This window comes from Schistocerca americana, chromosome 5 (assembly GCF_021461395.2).
Source record: "Schistocerca americana isolate TAMUIC-IGC-003095 chromosome 5, iqSchAmer2.1, whole genome shotgun sequence".
NCBI lineage: Eukaryota > Metazoa > Arthropoda > Insecta > Orthoptera > Acrididae > Schistocerca > Schistocerca americana.
The window spans coordinates 349,098,576-349,119,435 of record NC_060123.1 but is presented as its reverse complement, the minus strand read 5'-3'; the positions used below and the strand labels follow the sequence as shown (position 1 = coordinate 349,119,435).

At 43.4% G+C, this 20,860-nt stretch overlaps 1 protein-coding gene across 1 annotated transcript in view; it reads right to left on the bottom strand.

The window, feature by feature from the left end:
• Window positions 1-20,860, bottom strand: part of LOC124616368 (Down syndrome cell adhesion molecule-like protein Dscam2) — a 445,499-nt gene that overhangs the window by 326,703 nt on the left and 97,936 nt on the right. Inside the window, exon 6 of the mRNA XM_047144679.1 lies at window positions 13,271-13,481. Coding sequence (XP_047000635.1) covers window positions 13,271-13,481 — 211 coding nt within the window. The remainder of the gene's footprint in view (window positions 1-13,270; window positions 13,482-20,860) is intronic.

Here is a 20,860-nt window from a genome sequence, read left to right as displayed (position 1 = left end):
AATTTTTAACATCATATTTCACCACATTTCAACTTGTTTCAGTGTCTTCTTCTCCTGAATTCCGAAATTTCACTTCTCACTCCAATATAATGCTGCGCTTCCGACGTGTACTTCATTTGCATTTCAATATCTGATAGCGGTAGAGCTTTATTTATGGTAGAAACTTTTCTCCACCATGCAGATCTGCATCTGATATTATCTTCCTTGCCTCGGCCATTGTGTATTAGGTGCAATTTATCACAAATGAGAACTAGTTTCGATCACTTCATGATAATCATTGATCTGATTCATCAGGAACTGTGAAACCAATTTTTTAAATAAAAGAACAGAGTTATTAGCTATAAAATAAAAGAAACTGCACTGTAGTAAACTAACAACATTCAGTGTATCTAGAATTTTGCTCATGAAATGTTGTTACAATACTCCTACAGTGCTGTTGATTTTAATTTACGGCTAATGACTGTGTTCTTTTACAAAAAACTGACTTACCACAAATCGTGATTAATCAGATCTAACTATGATCTTTAAGTGATAGAAGCTATTTATCATTTGCGACAAATTGCAACTGAGTTTCAACCTGCTGTTCATTATTACGTTATGGGCTTTGTGTGCACGTAACGTGCTTTGTAGTCTTGAATTTGATAGGATGTAGTCCAGTGGACATCTCTCTGTGTCTTCTGGTAATAACAATAATTTTTTTACGTTGTATTTATGGGAGAAGTTGTGCACAACAACAACAACAACAACAACAACGACAAACCTGTGGCGGAACTTTAAAAAAAGGCTCTCTCCTCTCTCATTCCTTCCACCGAGCCCATAATCTCTACTTCTCCTATTTTGCATTCCGTCCCCTATAATTGCGTTTCAATCACCTACAAAATTTTCCTCTTCTTTCACATATTTTATCGAATCTGTCTTTCCTCATAAACTGTCTCTATTTTCTCATTATCATCTTGTGCTGTGCTTCCCTAAGTCCATACGATGTTGGTTGGTGTTATCTTAATTTCAATCCTCAGAAGAATAAATCAGTAACTGTGTTGCTTTTTGTAACTCACTTTGTAACCCACATTTCTAATCATAATGTTGCCAACATCTGCTACACAAGTTATTGATAAGTGATACTTGATAAATTGGTGGCAGATTCAAATGGCTCTGAGCACTACGGGACTTAACTGCTGAGGTAATCAGTCCCCTAGGACTTAGAACTATTTAAACCTAACGAACCTAAGGACATCACACACATCCATGCCCGAGGAAGGATTCGAACCTGCGACCGTAGCGGTCGCGCGGTTCAAGACTGTAGCGCCTAGAACCGCTCGGCAACTCCCGCAGAGACAATGACTTGAGTGTTACTGTAAGTTGGAGGCGAATTTTCCTAGTCGGGTAGTGTTTTAGTGATGTTGGGCCTCATCTAGAAAAGAACAGCCTTCGAAGGAATGTGAATAAGGCTAGGTGGTAGTGACAAAATCCAGAGCTGGTTTGAGTGAACATATTTTTATGGAATACATTAAAAGTATTCGCAGTTGCGAATAACGACAACCATCAACTCTAGAATGGATTGACGACAATGAAAATTTGTGCCGGACTGGAACTCGAACCCGGATTTCCAGCTGACCGCGAGCGGTTGCTTTACCATTCGGACATCCGTGCACGAGCCACGGCCGGACCCAAACTTCCATATGTCGTCAACCATGCGTCTGCGACCTAGGCTCGTACATCCATTGTGTATATTCCCGTACAGGTCAGAAGTTGTTCTTGAAAGTCTCTTGTCCGGTGTAATCAGAGAAATATGATATTTCAGGGCCTGTGTTATTCTGATTACGATGCAAAGGTCCTGTGGACATGTATGAATGACCAAAGGAACAGGCACTGCGACGACTACAGCCGTTATGAAATACATCAAATGTATTCGCAATTGCGAATAAGGATAACCGTCAGTGGTAGAATGAATTTAATCTATTTTCAGACGGGGCAGTCAAAATATTTTTGAAACAGAAGAATCTAGTGGTAGCTGAGAGATTTTAGGAAGAATGCTACAAGTGTTTAAGCTGTGACATTCATTTCACTGTGAGAGTAGTTGATATGGAAGAACTATTAACACCGTCTCGGCAGTATTGGCGAGGTTGGTGACCATAACTTCATTACTGAAACTATTAGCACAGTGCTAGAAGACGGATATGCTTTTGCGGCTGGAGTGGGTTTTCTGCTCATGTCACTGGATCCTAATCCTCTTAATGAACGTCATAGGAAGTGCTGTGTACTGTATTTCATTGGGCGTAGGCGCTATAGCAATTTGCGTGCTCGGGATTCTCTGACAACAAATATACGCTTGGGCCCGTGTATCACAAGAAATATCGTATCATTTTCATTTATTAACCCCAGTAATCTTATTTCCAGCACAAATGTAAAATTTGAGACTTACACTTAAGACTTTAAAATAGAAGATGAAAGGCTTTCTTGGCACTTTTATTTTATTTTGAACTGTAGGAGCAGTCGTAGTAGTAGATGCAGCAGTAGTGTAATCATTATTGCAAACATCTTTCATTCGTATTTTTAATGTTTTTAACCAGAGTTCTATGATTATGTAGCGGGATGTTCTATGTTCGAGCAGCTTATATGGTCCACTGGAACTAGAAGAAAATAAATGTGCAGTAGCTAACGTTTTCGATGAAATGAAATGATTTTCACTATGTGTCAATGCCCGAACTGAGAGACGCATTTGATTGTTGCGCGTACGACCATCGGTGTCATTAGTCACACTTTTCCTAAGTAGCATTTACAATGGGAAGCAGGGGAGCCTTGATTACCCATTGAGAATAAGATTCGTATGAAGTCTCATTGGTGGGGAATCATAGGATTGCACATATTGCCAACAGTTTAATCACAATGATTGCCGCAGCTCCTCTCAGCATGATAAAAAAAGCCGGCCGCGTTGGCCGTGCGGCTCTGGCGCTGCAGTCTGGAACCGCGGGACTGCTACGGTCGCAGGTTCGAATCCTGCCTCGGGCATGGGTGTGTGTGATGTCCTTAGGTTAGTTAGGTTTAGGTAGTTCTAAGTTCTAGGGGACGTATGACCTAAGATGTTGAGTCCCATAGTGCTCAGAGCCATTTGAACCATTGCCGCAGCCATGTTAGGGTAATTCAGTAGTGTTCAAAATGCAGTCAATGATTTTTTAATGTAATGTATTTGAATCTCGACCACCAAAGAACTTACGAATGTATAAGTTGGGTCACCATCGTCACTAAGCATAAACATACGAGTATTTCAACGGAATACAGTATCGTAGCTGGATAATATCTAGAGTGATGAATGCAGACTGTAATACAACACATTGATGTTTATTAACTAAAAAGAAACAAATAATCTGTGGTGTCACCGCCAGACACCACACTTGCTAGGTGGTAGCCTTTAAATCGGCCGCGGTCCATTAGTATACGTCGGACCCGCGTGTCGCCACTATCAGTGATTGCAGACCGAGCGCCGCCACACGGCAGGTCTAGAGAGACTTACTAGCACTCGCCCCAGTTGTACAGCCGACTTTGCTAGCGATGGTTCACTGACAAATTACGCTCTCATTTGCCGAGACGATAGTTAGCATAGCCTTCAGCTACGTCATTTGCTACGACCTAGCAAGGCGCCATTACCAGTTAGTATTGATGCTGTAAAACAAGTACCGTCAAGAGCGATGTTCACTATTTATGGATTAAAGTTAAGTATTCCTCAGCTACGTCCTTTTTTGCGAGTCTCATTTCCAGACCTCACGCCAGCCTGCGTGAGCTAAAACGCGTGCCTTTCGGCTTCCTCTCATAGTGGGTTGGCTCTCTTGCCAATCCACAACATTTGGCGACGAGGCCAATTCGCGTTCGTATCGATATTGCCCTGATTTACTTGTGTAATGGCTTCGCCACAATCTCCAGATGTACTGTCCGAATTTTATCGCTTACAGAATCAGCAGACGCAGGCCTTGCTGGATGCCCTTGGACAGCTCGTCCAGGGCCAACGTGCAATGGAAAACGATGACGCAGTCGCCGCTCCACCACTCACGCAGCCACAACACGCATTTGCACCAACTTTTCGTCCTTTTGATGCTGCACTGGAAAGCTGGATGGAGTGGTCACGCCAATTTGGATTCCATCTCGCCGCCTACAGAATTCAAGGTAACGAGCGGCAGCCTTTCTTATTATCTTCCGTCGGAGTGACCACGTACCGTGTGATAGTCAAATTTTTTCCCCGAAGCGATGTAGCAACTCTGTCCTACGAAGAAATTTTGTCTGCATTAGATGCATATTTCAAAGAATCAGTCAATGTAGTTGCGAAAAGGTATACCTTCTTTCGTACAAAACGTACGGCAGGTCAGACTAATCGGGAGTGGGTTGCAACCTTGCAAGACCTTATTAGGGATTGTGCTTTTGAGTGTCAATGTGGTCTCCCTTATTCAGATACTATGGTACATGATGCAATTGCACAGAACGTTTCTGATGTTCGTATATGGGAACAGATTTTGAAACTAGTCAACCCCTCCCTTTAACAGGTGATGGACATATTGGATCGGCAGGACACACTTGACTTTGCTCAGGAATCATTTGAAACTTCACCAGCCATGTGTCACGTTAACCGGCCCGCCGGGCGAGCTGCACGGAGGGAGCAGTAAACAGCCCTCACGCCCGGCCGCGCAGCTGCCACCAGGCTCTCAGCCACGTGTGCCGCGCAGGCACGCAAATGCAGTGCTAAAATGATGCCCGCGGTGTGTTACTAGACATTCGCGTGAGAATTGCCCGTCACACCAGGCTCTTTGCTTTTTCTGTAATAAAAAAGGACATGTTCAGAGTGTTTGCCAGAAAAAGCTCAGATCGGGCACTCACAACCATTCCAGGCCCTTTGCTTCGCGCTGGAATCGGAATCGAACCAAGGATACTCAGGCTCGCGAAACTTCGCCCATGGAAATTCATACAGTCAATGCCACTCCTCCCAGTGCCACTCTCTCTAACGGTGACTGTGTTCGTCCCACAAAAAGTGTGCATCGACATCGCCGGAACTCCCGTCAAGTCACAAGTGATTTTGTACCATTGTCAGTTCACGTTGCATGAGACAGTCGCTCTTGTCGTCAGCAAGACAATAAACTTTTTGTAGATTTGGACATTAACGGCACAGTGATGCCGTTCCAGCTCGATACCGGAGCTGCAGTTTCACTGATCAATCACGACACGTACAAACAGCTGGGCACACCTCCGTTGCGTGCCGCGAATGTTAAGTTAAGTAGTTATTCAGGACAAGCGATCCCTGTGTTAGGACAGTGCAGCCTTCTTGCAACATACAAAGGACAAACAAAACTTGTGTCATTTTACGTCCATCGTTCTTCTTCTGCAGTGAACTTGTTTGGTTTCGATTTGTTTCAGTTGTTTAACTTGTCTATAGTCAATCAGGTCCTATCAATGAACCAGACTGTGCCTTCAGACGGTGTTTTTCGTCTCTGTGAAGAATTTGCAGACTTTTTGCACCGGGCCTCGGTTGCGCTAAGAACTATAAAGCACATTTGGAACTGAAAGTAAACGCGCAACCGAAATTTGTCAGAGAGTGCAATGTTCCCCACGCATTGCGTGATGAGGCCGCAAAAACATTACACGATTTGGAATCACAAGGTGTAATTGAACGTGTGCAGGCTTCTCTCTGGGCATCACCCTTAGTAATTTTGCAAAAACCTTCCGGAAAATTGAGACTTTGCATGGACTTCAAGGCAACAGTGAATCCACAACTAGTGACTGCAACTTAAACTTTACCCCGCCCGGAAGATCTTTTTGACAAACTGTGCCCGGGTAAATATTTTTCGAAGTTGGAACTAGCAGATGCGTATTTGTAAATACCGGTTGACGAAGAATCCCAGCGCGTTTTGGTGGTTAACACGCATCTTGGTTTGTATCGATTCAAACGACTGCCATTCGGGTGTGCATCCGCCCCTGCATCGTTTCAGCAATATCTACAACCTAATTGTGCGTCGGTTCCTACTGCAGCAAACTATCTGGACGATATTGTGATCTCCGGAAATACGGAAGAAGAACATTTAGCCAATCTCAGAACATTATTTCAGGTCTTGCGACAAAACGGTCTTCGCTTGCGGAAGGACAAATGTGTGTTTCTTGCTCGTGACTTACCCTATCTGGGACATGTACTCAATGCCCAAGGCATACATCCCAGTCCAGAGCACCTCCTTACCATACAAGACTTGCCTTCGCCGCAGAATTTGAAGCAGCTACAGTGTGTGCTGGGAAAAAAAAATTACTATAACAAATATGTTCCACAGGCTTCTTCCATTTCAGCTCCGCTTCATCGCTTACGCCGTAAGGGTGTTCCGTTCGTCTGGACGACGGAATGCGAACGCGCCTTTCGCCAGTTGAAATCGGCGTTGCTTTCCAATACTTGCCTTACGCCATTCGATCCCCGGAAGCCCCTTTTGTTGATGGTGGATGCATCGGATTTCGGGATCGGTGCTGTGCTTGCGCACAAAGATGGCTCGCACGATCGCCCTATTGCCTTTGCGTCCAAATTGCTCTCGTCTGCGCAAAGAAATTATTCACAGATCGAGAAAGAAGCATAGGCTCTCGCATTTGGTGTTACAAAGTTTCATGATTTCTTGTATGGTCGTCACTTTACCATCATCACAGACCACAAACCTTTGACATCGCTTTTTCATCCGACCAAGCCTGTACCTCCACGTACAGCGCAAAAATTCATGTGCTGGTCTATTTTCCTCTCACAGTACCGCAACGATATCTTGTATCGGTCCACTGCGAAGCACGGAAACGCCGATGCGTTGTCCCGTTTGCCTGTTGCTGAGGATAGAGCATTCGATTCCTCCGAACTTGCTTGCATGTTCATTGATTCGGGAACCGATGACGAGGTCGACACGTTTCAGATTGATTTTCGTCATGTAGCTACAGCCACAGCTGCCGACCCTGTCCTGGCTACTGTTCTGCGTTTCGTTGCTACTCAATGGCCCTTGCCAAGGTCACGGATCGGGGATCCGTTGGTTCGCCGATTTTTTGCTCACAAGGAGAGACTTTTTGTACGACGTGGTGTTTTGCTGTTGCGTTCTGATAATGATCAGTCCAGGGTCGTGGTCCCACGTTCGTTACAGTCCTCTGTCTTACGGCTTCTCCACCAAGGACATTGGGGTATAGTGAGAACGAAACAACTTGCTCGACAGCACTGTACTTGGTTCGGAATCGATGCCGCGATTACGAATATGTGCTCTTCTTGCATGGTGTGTGCCGAACAACAATCAGCACCACCGCGGAAATTCTTTGCATGGCCAAAAGCCACTTACCCTTGGCAACGCTTACACATCGATTTTGCAGGTCCATTCTGGAATGCTCGATGGTTGGTTGTGGTAGATTCATTCAGTAATTTTCCTTTTGTTGTCCGGATGTCTCCCACGACGTCATCTACCACCATCCCAGCGTTATCCGCTATCTTTTGCATTGAAGGTCTTCCACAGACTATTGTTTCCGACAATGGCCCACAATTCATGTCCGCAGAATTTCAGTCATTCTGCAACGCCAATGGTATTCAACATCTGACTTCCGCGCCGTTTTCGTCACAGTCAAACGGTGCCGCTGAACGTTTGGTCAGGACTTTCAAGTCACAGATGTTGAAGTTGAAAGCGTCGCATTCTCGGGAGGACACGTTATTGCTCTTTTTGTCCTCGTATCGCTCTCAGCCCCGAGATGGTCGCTCGCCGGCTGAGTTGCTGCACGGCCGCCCTCATCGCACCTTGATGTCTTTGCTACATTCGCCGCATCAGGTTCCTGTGCAGCGGCAGACACCTGCTTTTGCTCCAGGCGACGTTGTCTACTATCGCAACGATCGAGGTTCACGGCGTTGGCTCGCAGGGCGCATTCTTCGCTGCCTCGGCCGCGCTATGTATCTGGATTTGGAGGCCTCTGGTGAGGTGCGTCGGCATCTCAATCAGCTGCGCCTCTGTCGTCGCACGGGATCTGCCGCTCCCCGTCTGCTTTCAGCGACGGTGCCGTCCGGTCGGTGCCCTGGGGACCCATCTACTGGCTCGCCTCAGCCTCAGGTGTTACCGACGCTGCCTTCCATTTTGCCCCATGGCGACGCGCCGCCGCCGCCGCCACCTGTTCTCCCGCCGGCGACGGCCGCAGTGGACGCGTCGCTGCAACCGCCGGGCGCCTCCCTGGGTCACGCGCCGCCGATCGCTTCCCGTGACCAGTTGTCCTCCGACATGGAACTCTTGCCATCTCCGGACCATATGTCGTCTTCACCCGTCGGGTGCCCCGGCCCGATGGAGGTCGACCCTTCGGCCCCTCCTGTCTCTCTACGGGCGCATACACCGCATGTTGACGTGCACCCTGGAGCAGGTTTACAGGTGTTTCCTAGCTCCCCTCGGTCCGAATGGCAGGGTGCGGGTGGCACAGCCTCGCCTGTTGTTAGGCTCCCCACCTCGTCGCATACGTCAACATGGGGTCCTTCCCCCGGCGGGCGGAAGCCTTATGCCACAACCGCCCGCCGTAGGTGGTAGCCTTTAAATCGGCCGCGATCCGTTAGTGTCGCCACTATCAGTGATTGCAGACCGAGCGCTGCCACACGGCAGGTCTAGAGAGACTTACTAGCACTCGCCCCAGTTGTACAGCCGACTTTGCTAGCGATGGTTCACTGACAAATTACGCTCTCATTCGCCGAGACGATAGTTAGCATAGCCTTCAGCTACGTCATTTGCTACAACCTAGCAAGGCGCCATTACCAGTTACTGTTGATGCTGTAAAACATGTACCGTCAAGAGCGATGTTCACTATTTATGGATTAAAGTTAAGTATTCCTCAGCTACGTCCTTTTTTGCGAGTCTCATTTCCTTGACCTGTTCCAGACCTCACGCCAGCCTGCGTGAGCTAAAACGCGTGCCTTTCGGCCTCCTCTCATAGTGGGTTGGCTCTCTAGCCAATCCACAACATAATCAACATATAAAAATTATATGAATTGTCACTTGTACGACTTGCCTCGGTGTATAGAATATTCGAAATAGCTTGCCGGTATGCAACTGGGTAACGTTCCGCGATATCCGCCGATATTTCTGTAGGTGAAAACTAGCACCACCACATTTTTTTACGGTCTATGAGTTGTCTTTTTGAATACACTCTGTTTTGATTCCTGTTGACGTAGCTCCGTCCGCAGAGTGTTTATCTTGCCATGCGCAGCAATCTGTCGTTTCATTTGTCGAGAACGTTACCCGGCTGCATTCCAGTAGATTATTTGAACTTACGGTACTATTTCGTGACATACTATGAGCTGCCATTATCCAAAAGTGTTACAGTATCAAGTGATACCGTGGGCCTCTCAAACAAAGGATTCAAGTAATCTAAACGAGACTTAGGAACACGCACCCGTTATAAAAGTTGTAAAGACGAAGTAGTAGAACAAACCAATAACGACTCCCAGGACCACCTTATATGTCATAGCAGCAACGTTTGATATAAACGCAGCATCCGATGACAGCCTGCAGGCATTAAGCAGCACTTGTAGCGGCATGTAAAGGAAGTATACATAAGCATGTTACTGACCAAGTTACATGTGGGGAAAATATCTTTCAAAATACAGCAGTCACAAGCTCGACAGCAAGCGTTCCTTTAGCTAAAATTAGTTTGCGTGAATTGGACGTCTTAAAGATTGCAGTACTGCCTTATGTGGAGTAACCCCTAACTGCTTGCTGCGCGGGGTAGCCGTGCGGTCTTGGCGCTTTGCCACGGTTCGCGCGGCTCTGCCCGTCGGAGGTTCGAGTCCTCCCTCGGGCAAGGGTGTGTATGTTGTCCTTAGCCTAAGTTAGTTTAATTTAGATCAAGTAGTGTGTAAGCCTAGGCACACCTAGGAACATACCACAAGTTTTCCCTAACTGCTTTCTTTCTGTTTGAGCTGAGAAAGAACTCTCCAATGGTCCCAACCGCTCTCTGAGCAAATCTGCGTTAGATGAACATTCTGTGACGCTGCTCGACCCCTCTGTTAGTTACATTTTCTATAGATCATTTGACAATTCCTTTCTTGAAGTAATGTGGAACGAGTCAGTTTATAGGAATGTCAGTACGTGATCAGTGTTAACATTAATGAACTCATTATTATTTTTAGCCCTGCTCATGCAACTACTGTTAAATTGGATTTCAAACTTGCTTCGATACCTATCACCCATGTTTTGCTATTGGCAAAATGAGCAAAAAATTTTCTTGCTGAGCCAGTGACAGTTTTAACAATGGGTAATAAAGGTAATTTTTTCCTTTAGTGTCATAGGTATTGACATCACTGTTCTTCACAAATTGCGATGGATTATTTATGACGAATGGCACTAGCGTATATATATAGTGTGATGGCGTAGTTAATGCCTACCTCATCTGTATGACGTCCATGGTGAACACACAATATTATTGTTATTGCTCGCTTTTGCGCAATCAGTACTTTCTTTCTAAGTTATGTGTTACCCCAGAAAATTATTCCGTAAGACATAATTGAGTGGAAATATGCGAAATATGTGAGGAGGCTGATACGCTTGTTTCCAAGATTAGCAATTATACGAAGAGCAAAAGTAGAAGAAGTTAACTGTTTCAGAGGCTGAGTAATAAGCTTCTTCCAGTTCAAGTTTTCATCTATATGTACACCTAAAAAACTGGAGCGTTCTACCCTACTTACTACCTCCTGCTCATGTGCTACGTTAGTTGTTGGTACGACTACTCGTTGTGCAGAATTGAATGTAGCGCGCCTTTTTTCAAAATTATAGCATTGTCTGAATAATTGAGCACAACCTTTTTCATTCTGTTTGTTAAGTAAGTTCAAACCAGCTGCGTGTAAAGCCATCAGTTCGATAAAACATCAGTTTCTCTAAGAGAGTAACATTATCTACACAATCAAACGCCATAGAAAGTTCACAAAAATGAGCGATGGGCGATATCTTATTTTTTAAGGCTTGTACTAATTGATGAGTGAATGTATAAATAGCATTCTTAGTCGAGTAATCCTACTGGATTCTAACCTGAAACTATCTCCACTTAAGTGTGCGACTACTCTTGAGTACATTACTTTCTCGTATATTTTGCAAAAAATATGTCAGTAAGGAAATCGGACGATAATTGTTTAAGTCTGTCTTGACGCCTATCTTATGAAGAGGTTTAACCTGTCTGAAAAAGTTCCCTGAGCCAGTGATGTATTGCATATACCATTAAGGACATTACTTATTAAGCTGGAACAACTTTTCAGAATTCTGTTTGAAATTCCATCAACTCCATATGAGGTTTTAATTTTAGGAGTTTTTGTAATTGTAGCTAGTACATCTACATGTACATCTACATGGATACTCGGCAAATCAGATTTAAGTGCCTGGCAGAGGGTTCATCAAACCACCTTCACAATTCTCTATTATTCCAATCTCGTATAGCGCGCGGAAAGAACGAACACCTATATCTTTCTGTACGAGCTCTGATTTCTCTTATTTTATCATGGTGATCGTTCCTCTCTATGTAGATCGGTGTCAAAAAAAAAAAATTTACGCATTCGGAGGAGAAAGTTGGTGATTGGAATTTCATGAGAAGATTCCGTCGCAACGAAACTCGCCTTTCTTTTAGTGAAATTCAGCCCAAATCCTTCATCATTTCTGTGACACTCTCTCCCATATTTCGCGTTAATACAAAACGTGCTGCCCTTCTTTGAACTTTTTCGATGTACTCCATCAGTCCTATCTGGTAAGGATACGACACCGCGCAGCAGTATTCTAAAAGAGAACGGACAAGCGTAGTGTAGGCAGTCTCCTTAGCAGATCTGTTGCTTTTTCTAAGTGTCCTGCCAATAAAACGCAGTCTTTGGTTAGCCTTCCCCACAGCGTTTTCTATGTGTTCCTTCCAATTTAAGTTGTTCGTAATTGTAATACCTAGGAATTTAGTTGAATTTACGGCTTTGAGATTAGACTAGCCGGTCGGAGTGGCCGTGCGGTTCTAGGCGCTACAATCTGGAGCCGAGCGACCGCTACGGTCGCAGGTTCGAATCCTGCCTTGGGCATGGATGTGCGTGATGTCCTTAGGTTAGTTAGGCTTACATAGTTCTGAGTTCTGGGGGACTGATGACCTCAGAAGTTAAGTCCCATAGTGCTCAGAGCCATTTGAACCATTTAGATTAGGCTGATTTATCGTGTAACCAACTTTTAACGAATTCCTTTTAGCACTCAAGTGGATGACCTCACACTTTTCATTATTTAGGGTCAAATGCCAATTTTCGCACCATTCAGATATCTTTTCTAATTCGTTTTGCAGTTTGTTTTGATCTTCTGATGACTTTATTAGTCGATAAACGACAGCGGCATCTGCAAACAACCTAAGACGGCTGCTCAGATTATCCCCCAAATTGTTTATATAGATAAGAAACAGCAAAGGGCCTACAACTCTACCTTGGGGAACGCCACAAATCACTTCTGTTTTACTCGATGACTTTCCGTCAGTTACTACGAACTGCGACCTCTCTGACAGAAAATCACAAATCCAATCACATAACTGAGACGATATTCCATAAGCACGCAATTTCACTACAAGCCGCTTGTGTGGTACAGTGTCAAAAGCCTTCCGGAAATCCAGAAATACGGAATCGATCTGAAATCGCTTGTCAATAACACTTAACACTTCATGTGAATAAAGAGCTAGCTGTGTTTCACAGGAACGATATTTTCAAAACCCATGTTCATTTGGCCGGCCGTAGTGGCCGAGCGGTTATAGGCGCTACAGTCTGGAACCGCGCGACCGCTCCGGGCGCAGGTTCGAATCCTGCTTCGGGCATGGATGTGATGTCCTTAGGTTAGTTAGGTTTAAGTAGTTCTAAGTTCTAGGGGACTGATGACCACGGCAGTTAAGTCCCACATTGCTCAGAGCCATTTGAACCATGTTGATTGTGTGTCAATAGACAGTTTTCTTTGAGGTAATTCACAGTGTTTGAACCCAATAAATGTTGCAAAATCCTGCTGCATACTGGCGTTAACGATATGGGCTTGTAATTTAGTGGATTACTCTTACTACCTTTCTTGAATATTGGTGTGACCTGTGCAACTTTCTAGTCTTTGGGTACGGTTCTTTCGTCGAGCGAACGGTTGTATATGACTGTTAAGTATGGAGCTAATTTCAGTGAAGGACGTTGGTGCTGGTCCTAGTTGTTTAAAGTGCCGCAGTGCTGCGCCTATTCTTTCCCTATATTTCGCGGCCGCGTACAATAGGTGCTGCGGGGCCGAGAGGTGCTCACCTGCTGTTGAGGGCGGATGTGCGCGGTGAGCGGCGTGGAGACGCTGAGCGTGATCTGGCGGCGGTCCTCGCCCACGCTGTTGGTGGCAACGCACACGTAGCGCGCAGAGTCCTCCGGCTGCACGCGCGGAAACTGCAGCACGCTGTGCAGGGGGCGCACCAGCCCCTGGGCGCGGACCTCCGTCAGCGCACCTCCCGTCTCCCGGAACCACCTGCACAGGCCGAGCATAGTGGCTTCTCTGGGCTACAACTAATCTAGAATGCAGCGAAATAATAAGACTGTAAGATGAACACCAAAGAAAAAACAAGACAGATGGAGTGTGGTCGCATTAATGCTCACAAAACCGAGAGCGGGATAGTTAACGCCCACTTTTTGAAAATACTGTAATCTAGTGGTTTCTATGTAAGTTTCTATACATTTTAAATGTCGAAACGTTTTTTATTGATTATAATGAACTCTTCTAACAGATTGCCCGCATCTCAAGGTCGTGCGGTAGCGTTCTCGCTTCCCACGCCCGGGTTCCCGGGTTAGATTCCCGGCGGGGTCAGGGATTTTCTCTGCCTCGTGATGCTGGGTGTTGTGTGCTGTCCTTAGGTTAGTTAGGTTTAAGTAGTTCTAAGTTCTAGGGGACTGATGACCACAGATGTTAAGTCCCATAGTCCGCATCTCGTGGTCGTGCGGTAGCGTTCTCGCTTCCCACGCCCGGGTTCCCGGGTTCGATTCCCGGTGGGGTCAGGGATTTTCTCTGCCTCGTGATGGCTGGGTGTTGTGTGCTGTCCTTAGGTTAGTTAGGTTTAAGTAGTTCTAAGTTCTGGGGGACTGATGACCATAGATGTTAAGTCCCATAGTGCTCAGAGCCATTTGAACTATTTTTAAGTCCCATAGTGCTCAGAGCCATTTTCTTCTAACAGATTCCTTTCTTTCTTTCTTTTGTTTGTGCCGTTTTCCCGCGGATACGCAGGGTCGCCATGGTTAATCGGATGTGGCAATGTTAGTTGAAGCGGTGGCTGGATGCCCTTCCTACCGCCACCCCGTACCCCCCGGGAAGGAATTAGTGTACCCCATGTATGTTAACATCGGCGAATCAACTCAAGAATTCCGCATCATGAGGGGTGTCAAGCAAGGCGATCCCATCTCCCCAAAACTGTTCTCTGAAGTATTGGAAATGGCTATGTCAAAGTTGAGCTGGGAAGGTAAGGGAATTAGAATTAATGGAAGAAGGCTTACCAACTTGAGATTTGCTGATGATATTGCCTTACTGGCCAAAGACTTCGCAGAGCTCCAAAACTTAGTTACAGATCTTGCATCGGAATGTCAGCTGGTTGGCTTGAACATGAACCTTTCCAAAACAAAAGTAATATCCAACAAATGGGTCCCAGCTGGAGATGTGAAAGTCAAGGACAGTCTACTAGAAGAGGTCAGTGAATATGTCTACCTTGGCCAGATTATAAATACGAAGGGAGAATCTATCGACGCATCAAGCTCGGCTGGCAAGCATTTGGGAAGAATTCAAAAGTATTCACATCAAAAATGCCAGTAAATCTGAAGAAAGCAGTATTTGATCAATGCATTCTTCCTGTGATGACGTATGGCTGCGAGACATGGACACTGAACTCATTCACAAAAGGGAAACTTAGGACAGCACAGATAGCCATGGAGAGATCAATGCTGGGCTATACAAGAAAGGACAGGAAAAGGGCAGATGACATCCGGTCTGTGACGAAGGTTAATGACATCTTAGAGAGAGTAGGTTCCTTGAAATGGCAGTGGGCTGGCCACGTTGCAAGAAGAAAAGACAACAGATGGACGAAGCTAGTACTGGAGTGGAGTCCGAGAGAGCACCGGAGGCCTAGAGGAAGACCACCAGACAGATGGGACAAAGACATCAAGAAGATCGCTGGTAACACCTGGCAGAGAACTGCCCAAGACTGTCCCACTTGGAGAAGACTTCTGAAAGCCTACCTGAATCAACGACTCGAAGAGGCCACATCATCTATTGATTGAATTGGCTGATGATGATGATGATGAACTGTCTGCGACTAGTGTAATCCATAGAATAGTGCGAAAGTGTTTAGATGCCTGCGAGCCGTGTAACTGAAGCAGGACGTGGGGATCAGCCCGGTATTCACCTAGGGGGATGTGGAAAACCGCCTAAAAACCACATCCAGACCCTCGTCGTTTATCTGCCGGGCGGATTCGATCCGGGGTCGGCGCGCCTACCCGAGACCAGGAAGCAGCGCGTTAGCGTGCTCGGCTAACCTGGCGGGTTTTCTAACAGATTCCATTTATGTTTTAAAATTTTCCGTTAGACTTAAACCGGCAGACCAAGGAGAAGGTACCTGGATTCGGATAAGAATGATTTTGAAGTAATAGGTTTAACATCAGAAGAGGCACCAATGTTAGCACTGAATAGAGGAGGAATTTTATAAGGGGGCTATGCTCCAGACTGAACGCTGAAAAGCATAATCAGTCTTAACTGATGATGATGATGATGATGACTTAAACCGAAGCCCCACAAGTCCCATACCCAAAAGAATGTCGTATTCAATATTTCCAGGTTCAGGGCCTTATTTACACGATAATATCTCTTTAACAAGTATGTTGAGCGTAAAAGTCAACAACAATGAACGAAATCTGCATTTAAAAATATTTTTGTGGTGGTCGTAAAGCCGGTAGTAAAATGTTGAATGTTAGACGGGTAGACAGGCTGACTGGGTGGAATCGTAGAGAAAATAAATTTATGGAAAAACTTGAGTAAAAGAAGCGGTAGGTTAGTAGCAACATCGTGAAGCATCGTTGAATAGTTAATTTGATAATGAAGAGAAGTGTGTGAGTAAAAGGAATAGTAAACAGGTCAACTCGATGTATGCAGAAATCGACATAATGTTCTTTACGGCAGTCAACTTCCGTACAACGAATTTTGCTGTCCTTCTAGTTTGCGTTGATATTTAAAATTGTAAGTAATTTCGTTTCCACATGTATCATCTTCACTCCTCAATGTACCACTTACTAGAGAAAACCGTTCAATTAATCGTTGAATTCACCTGCTATGATACAGGGCAATATCAAATTGTCCTCTGACAAGCGGCGAAGTGAAGCTCGAAATCGGTCACAATGCAATAATGAACGTACTTTACTACTTATTAATAGAGGAAATGAATTTCGAGTCTGACTCCGCAGTCATTGTGATAACACTGTCCATCTAGATCGCTTACTAAAACTATTTATTTACGTACTGCGATGTTTCGGCTACTGCCACTATCAGATATCAAAAAGCATAGGACTTACAAAAGGAGGTTCTGTATAAGTATTGACATAGCATTTTTTGTATAAATTCTAAGCTTTTTAATGTCTCATGATGGCAGTAGTTGAAACATCGTAATAAACAATGAAATTTTAGCGAGTCGCCAAAAAACAAGTAGTTTACTACATCGAAGTGAATGTCTGAGTACTAATAATAGAATTCAGGGAAGCAGTACGGCCATCTCAGGGAAACTCCACGTAAGCTAGCTAAAGACACTGTCCACTCAACCATGGAAATGATAAGACGTAGCTTATTGCCATAATTCTTAAAGTAGTAGGAGCAACATAACAAAAAAATTAAGAAAACTAGAAAAGGAGAATAAAATTTGCATACTACACTGGACGAAAGTAAGGTTTACAGGGACTTCTGACTGGGTTATGTGTGTTCCACTTAAGAAGAAGAGGAAAAAGGTATTGCCGGATCGCGAAAACTAGAATGACGGACAGCTAGTTATCAAATGTGAGGCAACAGAGAAGGGAAGGAAATAATCTATCTGTAATGCAAGATGGTACAAGATGGACAAGGCACGAAAGCCGATCGAGACATGCTAACAAAGCTGTTTTCCGCAAAAGAAGCGTACTAGAATCACTCAGTCCAAAATTTGTACGCTTGAAGGGCGGATCTTGACGGAAGACTAGGAACATGGAAAGGTAACATGATTTATTATTCACAAGCTCTGATGAGTTTTATTTTATTACGGATGAAAAGGGCTGACAGGGTTATTTGGCTATAACTACTTGACTCTTCGCCTCAAGGAACAGATTAATAGCACATATTACTAATGTTTCTACTGCTACATCTTTACGGTACATGAAAGCCTTGAAGTTCTGAAGTGTTACACAAGATTCAAATCTTCTTAGCCTTTTCAAAATAAAATCTGCCACGCTGATATCTGATTGCTGCATCTCTTAATAAAAAATATTGATGGTACAAGATTACCGTAAAACATTAACTAGATACGCTTAGCCATCACTTGGTCTTGTATCTCAATATGTTTATAAATAATGGCCCAGTCACCGTTGAGTTCCTCAGGTACAATCATCTTTTGTATGTTGTAGCTCTTCTTATTTTCCGTGCTTGCTAAGAAATATTGGAGAGAAATTCCGCCCTGTGAAAAACAGCATAGATTGGTTGTGTTTTATCTGAAACAAAATCAATTAAACTCTGTCTTGTTTAAGGCGGAATTTTCTCCATGCCCTATGTTCGTGTGTGTAGAAGCCGGCAAGTCTTTGCTATTCATATATCTTTCAGCCTACTCTAAACGGCACTTTGATTGATTGTATCTACGTTAACATCTAAAAGTCATGTAATATTACTTTTACATCTTCTTACAGTCACTATTTCTCTCTGCCTTCTTCTTCATCCTCCTCCTCCTCAGCATCATTTTATCGTTAAAGCCTTCTAAAGATCAGGAACAATTTAAACATTTTATACTCTGCTGCTCCCCTATCCTCTTGTAATATTCCAGGGCATCTCATAATTATTATAATTATTGGAATACTTGGAATACGCTGCCTTTTATCTGAATCGAATCTTCCCAACTAACATGAGCGCAAATTGGTTAAGTAGCCTTCTATGCAAGTCAAATGCTTAGCGCGGGAATAATATCACAGCAAGAAGAATTCGAATTGCAAGTGAAATAATTTGTTGCTTAGCTACTTTAAATTGCACTCCTAGCCTGGAACCAAAGGACAGCTGTTGATGCGAAAGTGATAGCATCAATTTTTTTCAAAGTTTAAAGGTTGTTTTTTTTATTTGAATGTATGGTGTTGCAAATATCTCTATGGCTTAAGTATCCAGAAAGGAAGTTATAGGGTGGAATTTTACATGGAGGACAATCACTTGATTTCTCAACTTGTGATTGTCCGGAAAACAGTCCTGACTGATGGTATCAGTGCATCTTCTAAGTACTATCGAGATATTCACTTCTTAATATAAGAAAATTAAAAGAATTAATAAAAAGATTCAACCAAAATTAATTTTGGGGGGAAATTCAAATCTTAACGACAGCTTTTTTTCAGAATAAAGACGGGTGTTATAAGAATTATTTTTGGTGTTAATTTTAGAAAATACTGCAGAGATATCTTCAAAAACTTGACAGCTACCCCACCATGTATGTTTAGTCACTAATTTCTGTTGTCGTTATCAATATTTCTCTTTCCTATAAAATAATAAAAAGCGTGAACATAACACTAGACCAAAAACAACCATTACAAAAACTTCAAAGCATTAAGATTAGTACAGAGAGGAGTGAAATAAATGGGTACACATGAATTCAACTACATGCCGGATGAAATTAAACGTCTTGTGGATAACGCGTTGGAGATTACGTGTGATTAGAAAGGACTATCTGTTGGGGAATTCCTTCTGCTCCATTGAAGATTATCTTACAGTGTGAAACACGTATGTATTCATTACCAGCGATGGCGAGGCATGACAGAATCTCTGACCAGAGAGTTATTTATCATTGCTAGTCTGCGCTTGACCGCGCGAGACGACAGTACTAGTGTGTAGCGAGTCGGCAGTAGAAGTCAGTCTGCGCTAGTCTGCGCGAGTCTGCAGTAGTGATCAGTCGGCAGTAGTGGTAGCGAGTGGACGATTGTACTGAGCAGGCGTCGGCATGCGTCGACGGCGTGTTCTTCTCGCGACTCTGGTCACGATTCAGGACGATATGTATTGTTGTAGAAGGTAATGAAGCAGCATTGCGCACATCTAGTAATGTATGTTAATTGTAATTAATTTGTTCAAAATGCCCCAATAATAATCTTTTTTATAAAGTAACTCTTTTAAAGAAAAACATTCGTTTCAATTTAAAGAATATTTCCTATGCATTTCCTCCAAGAATCAATATTAAATATACGCCAGCATTGCACGAAGCTGTGTCGATAAATAAGAGCAGATATAGATGCAGTTTTTATGATGCAGTTTTTACTGAGGTAAGAATTTTTGCTTTTTTATTCAGAATACAGGGCCGAAGGTCAGCGCTGCTGCCCTTATGAAATTTATCAGGTTTAATTATTTCTGTTGAGATGTTAGATACGGTTCATGTTTCATTATTTAATTAATTAATATTATTGTGTTGTTTTTGCCTCCAATCTGCATTCTTATTAGACATTATTTTTGTTGGGAGGTTATATTTGGCTTCATTTTCATGTTTTTCATTTAACGATTTTGTGTGGGGAGGTTACACTTGGCGACATCCGGACCAGGATCGTATTTCTTTGTGAATCTTCTGAGAAGTAGTCATATATCTGCTCTTATTTACTTAATATAATTAGCATTTGGCGCAACGCATTTTCTAATTTATCAATCTTTCTTCCACAGATCATCGGCAATTTGTTGCTCTTTGTTGTATTTGTGTTTGTTGCATTTTCCATTGTGTTTGTTTCATTTGTGAATAATTTTGATTTTTTGATTTGAGAAAAATGCCGCGAAAAACTGTTAATAGTACATCGCGATGTATAATGAGTGAAATAACCGACTTAAATAACTTGACCGATAGTACTTGCGACACGCAGTGTAATGATGACAATCCTGTATTTTCGGACAATCAGTGCGTGCTGATCACCAGTAATGATTTTATTGCTAATGATGAGCAAATAAATTCAATTGTGTCCTCTGTTAATTTTACGACAATTGATGACGCGGGGCGTTCTGTTGCAATGAGCGCTGCCCAGCTTAACACAACCGGTTTGCAAAATTCACGTGACGAACAGACAAATTTTTCTAATGAAAATGATCAGTGTACTGAAAGTACGACAGATTTATTTAATTCCGGTGTAGTGACCGATAGTGCACATCCGATTGGCAAACCCTTTCAGAAGTTACAGAATGACCAAATGGTCACACAAAACATGACAAATGCGGGTACGCCATCAAACAGCACAGAGAATAGAGTAAGTAGTATTGACATGGATCGATTCATGGCATTAATGATACAACTTAGTGAAAATTTCAAACAACAACTTAATGAAAATTCCAAACAACAGAATGAAAGACAAGATGACAATCACAAAGAATTTAGTGAAAGTCTCAAACATCAAATTAATGAAATTAATGAAAAACAAGATAACAATTTCAAACTACTTAATGAAAAATATAACGACCTTAATGAAAAATTAGACAAAAATTCCAGACAGCTTAGTGAACAGATTACAGTCATTGCCTCGCAATTTCATGATACTAAAGAACAGTTACGTGTGGAAATTGAGGCTTGTGCTAAGAAAAGTAGCGAAGAAATTAGATCTGTTGCTCAAGAATTAAGGGATATGCAAACAGCTACAACA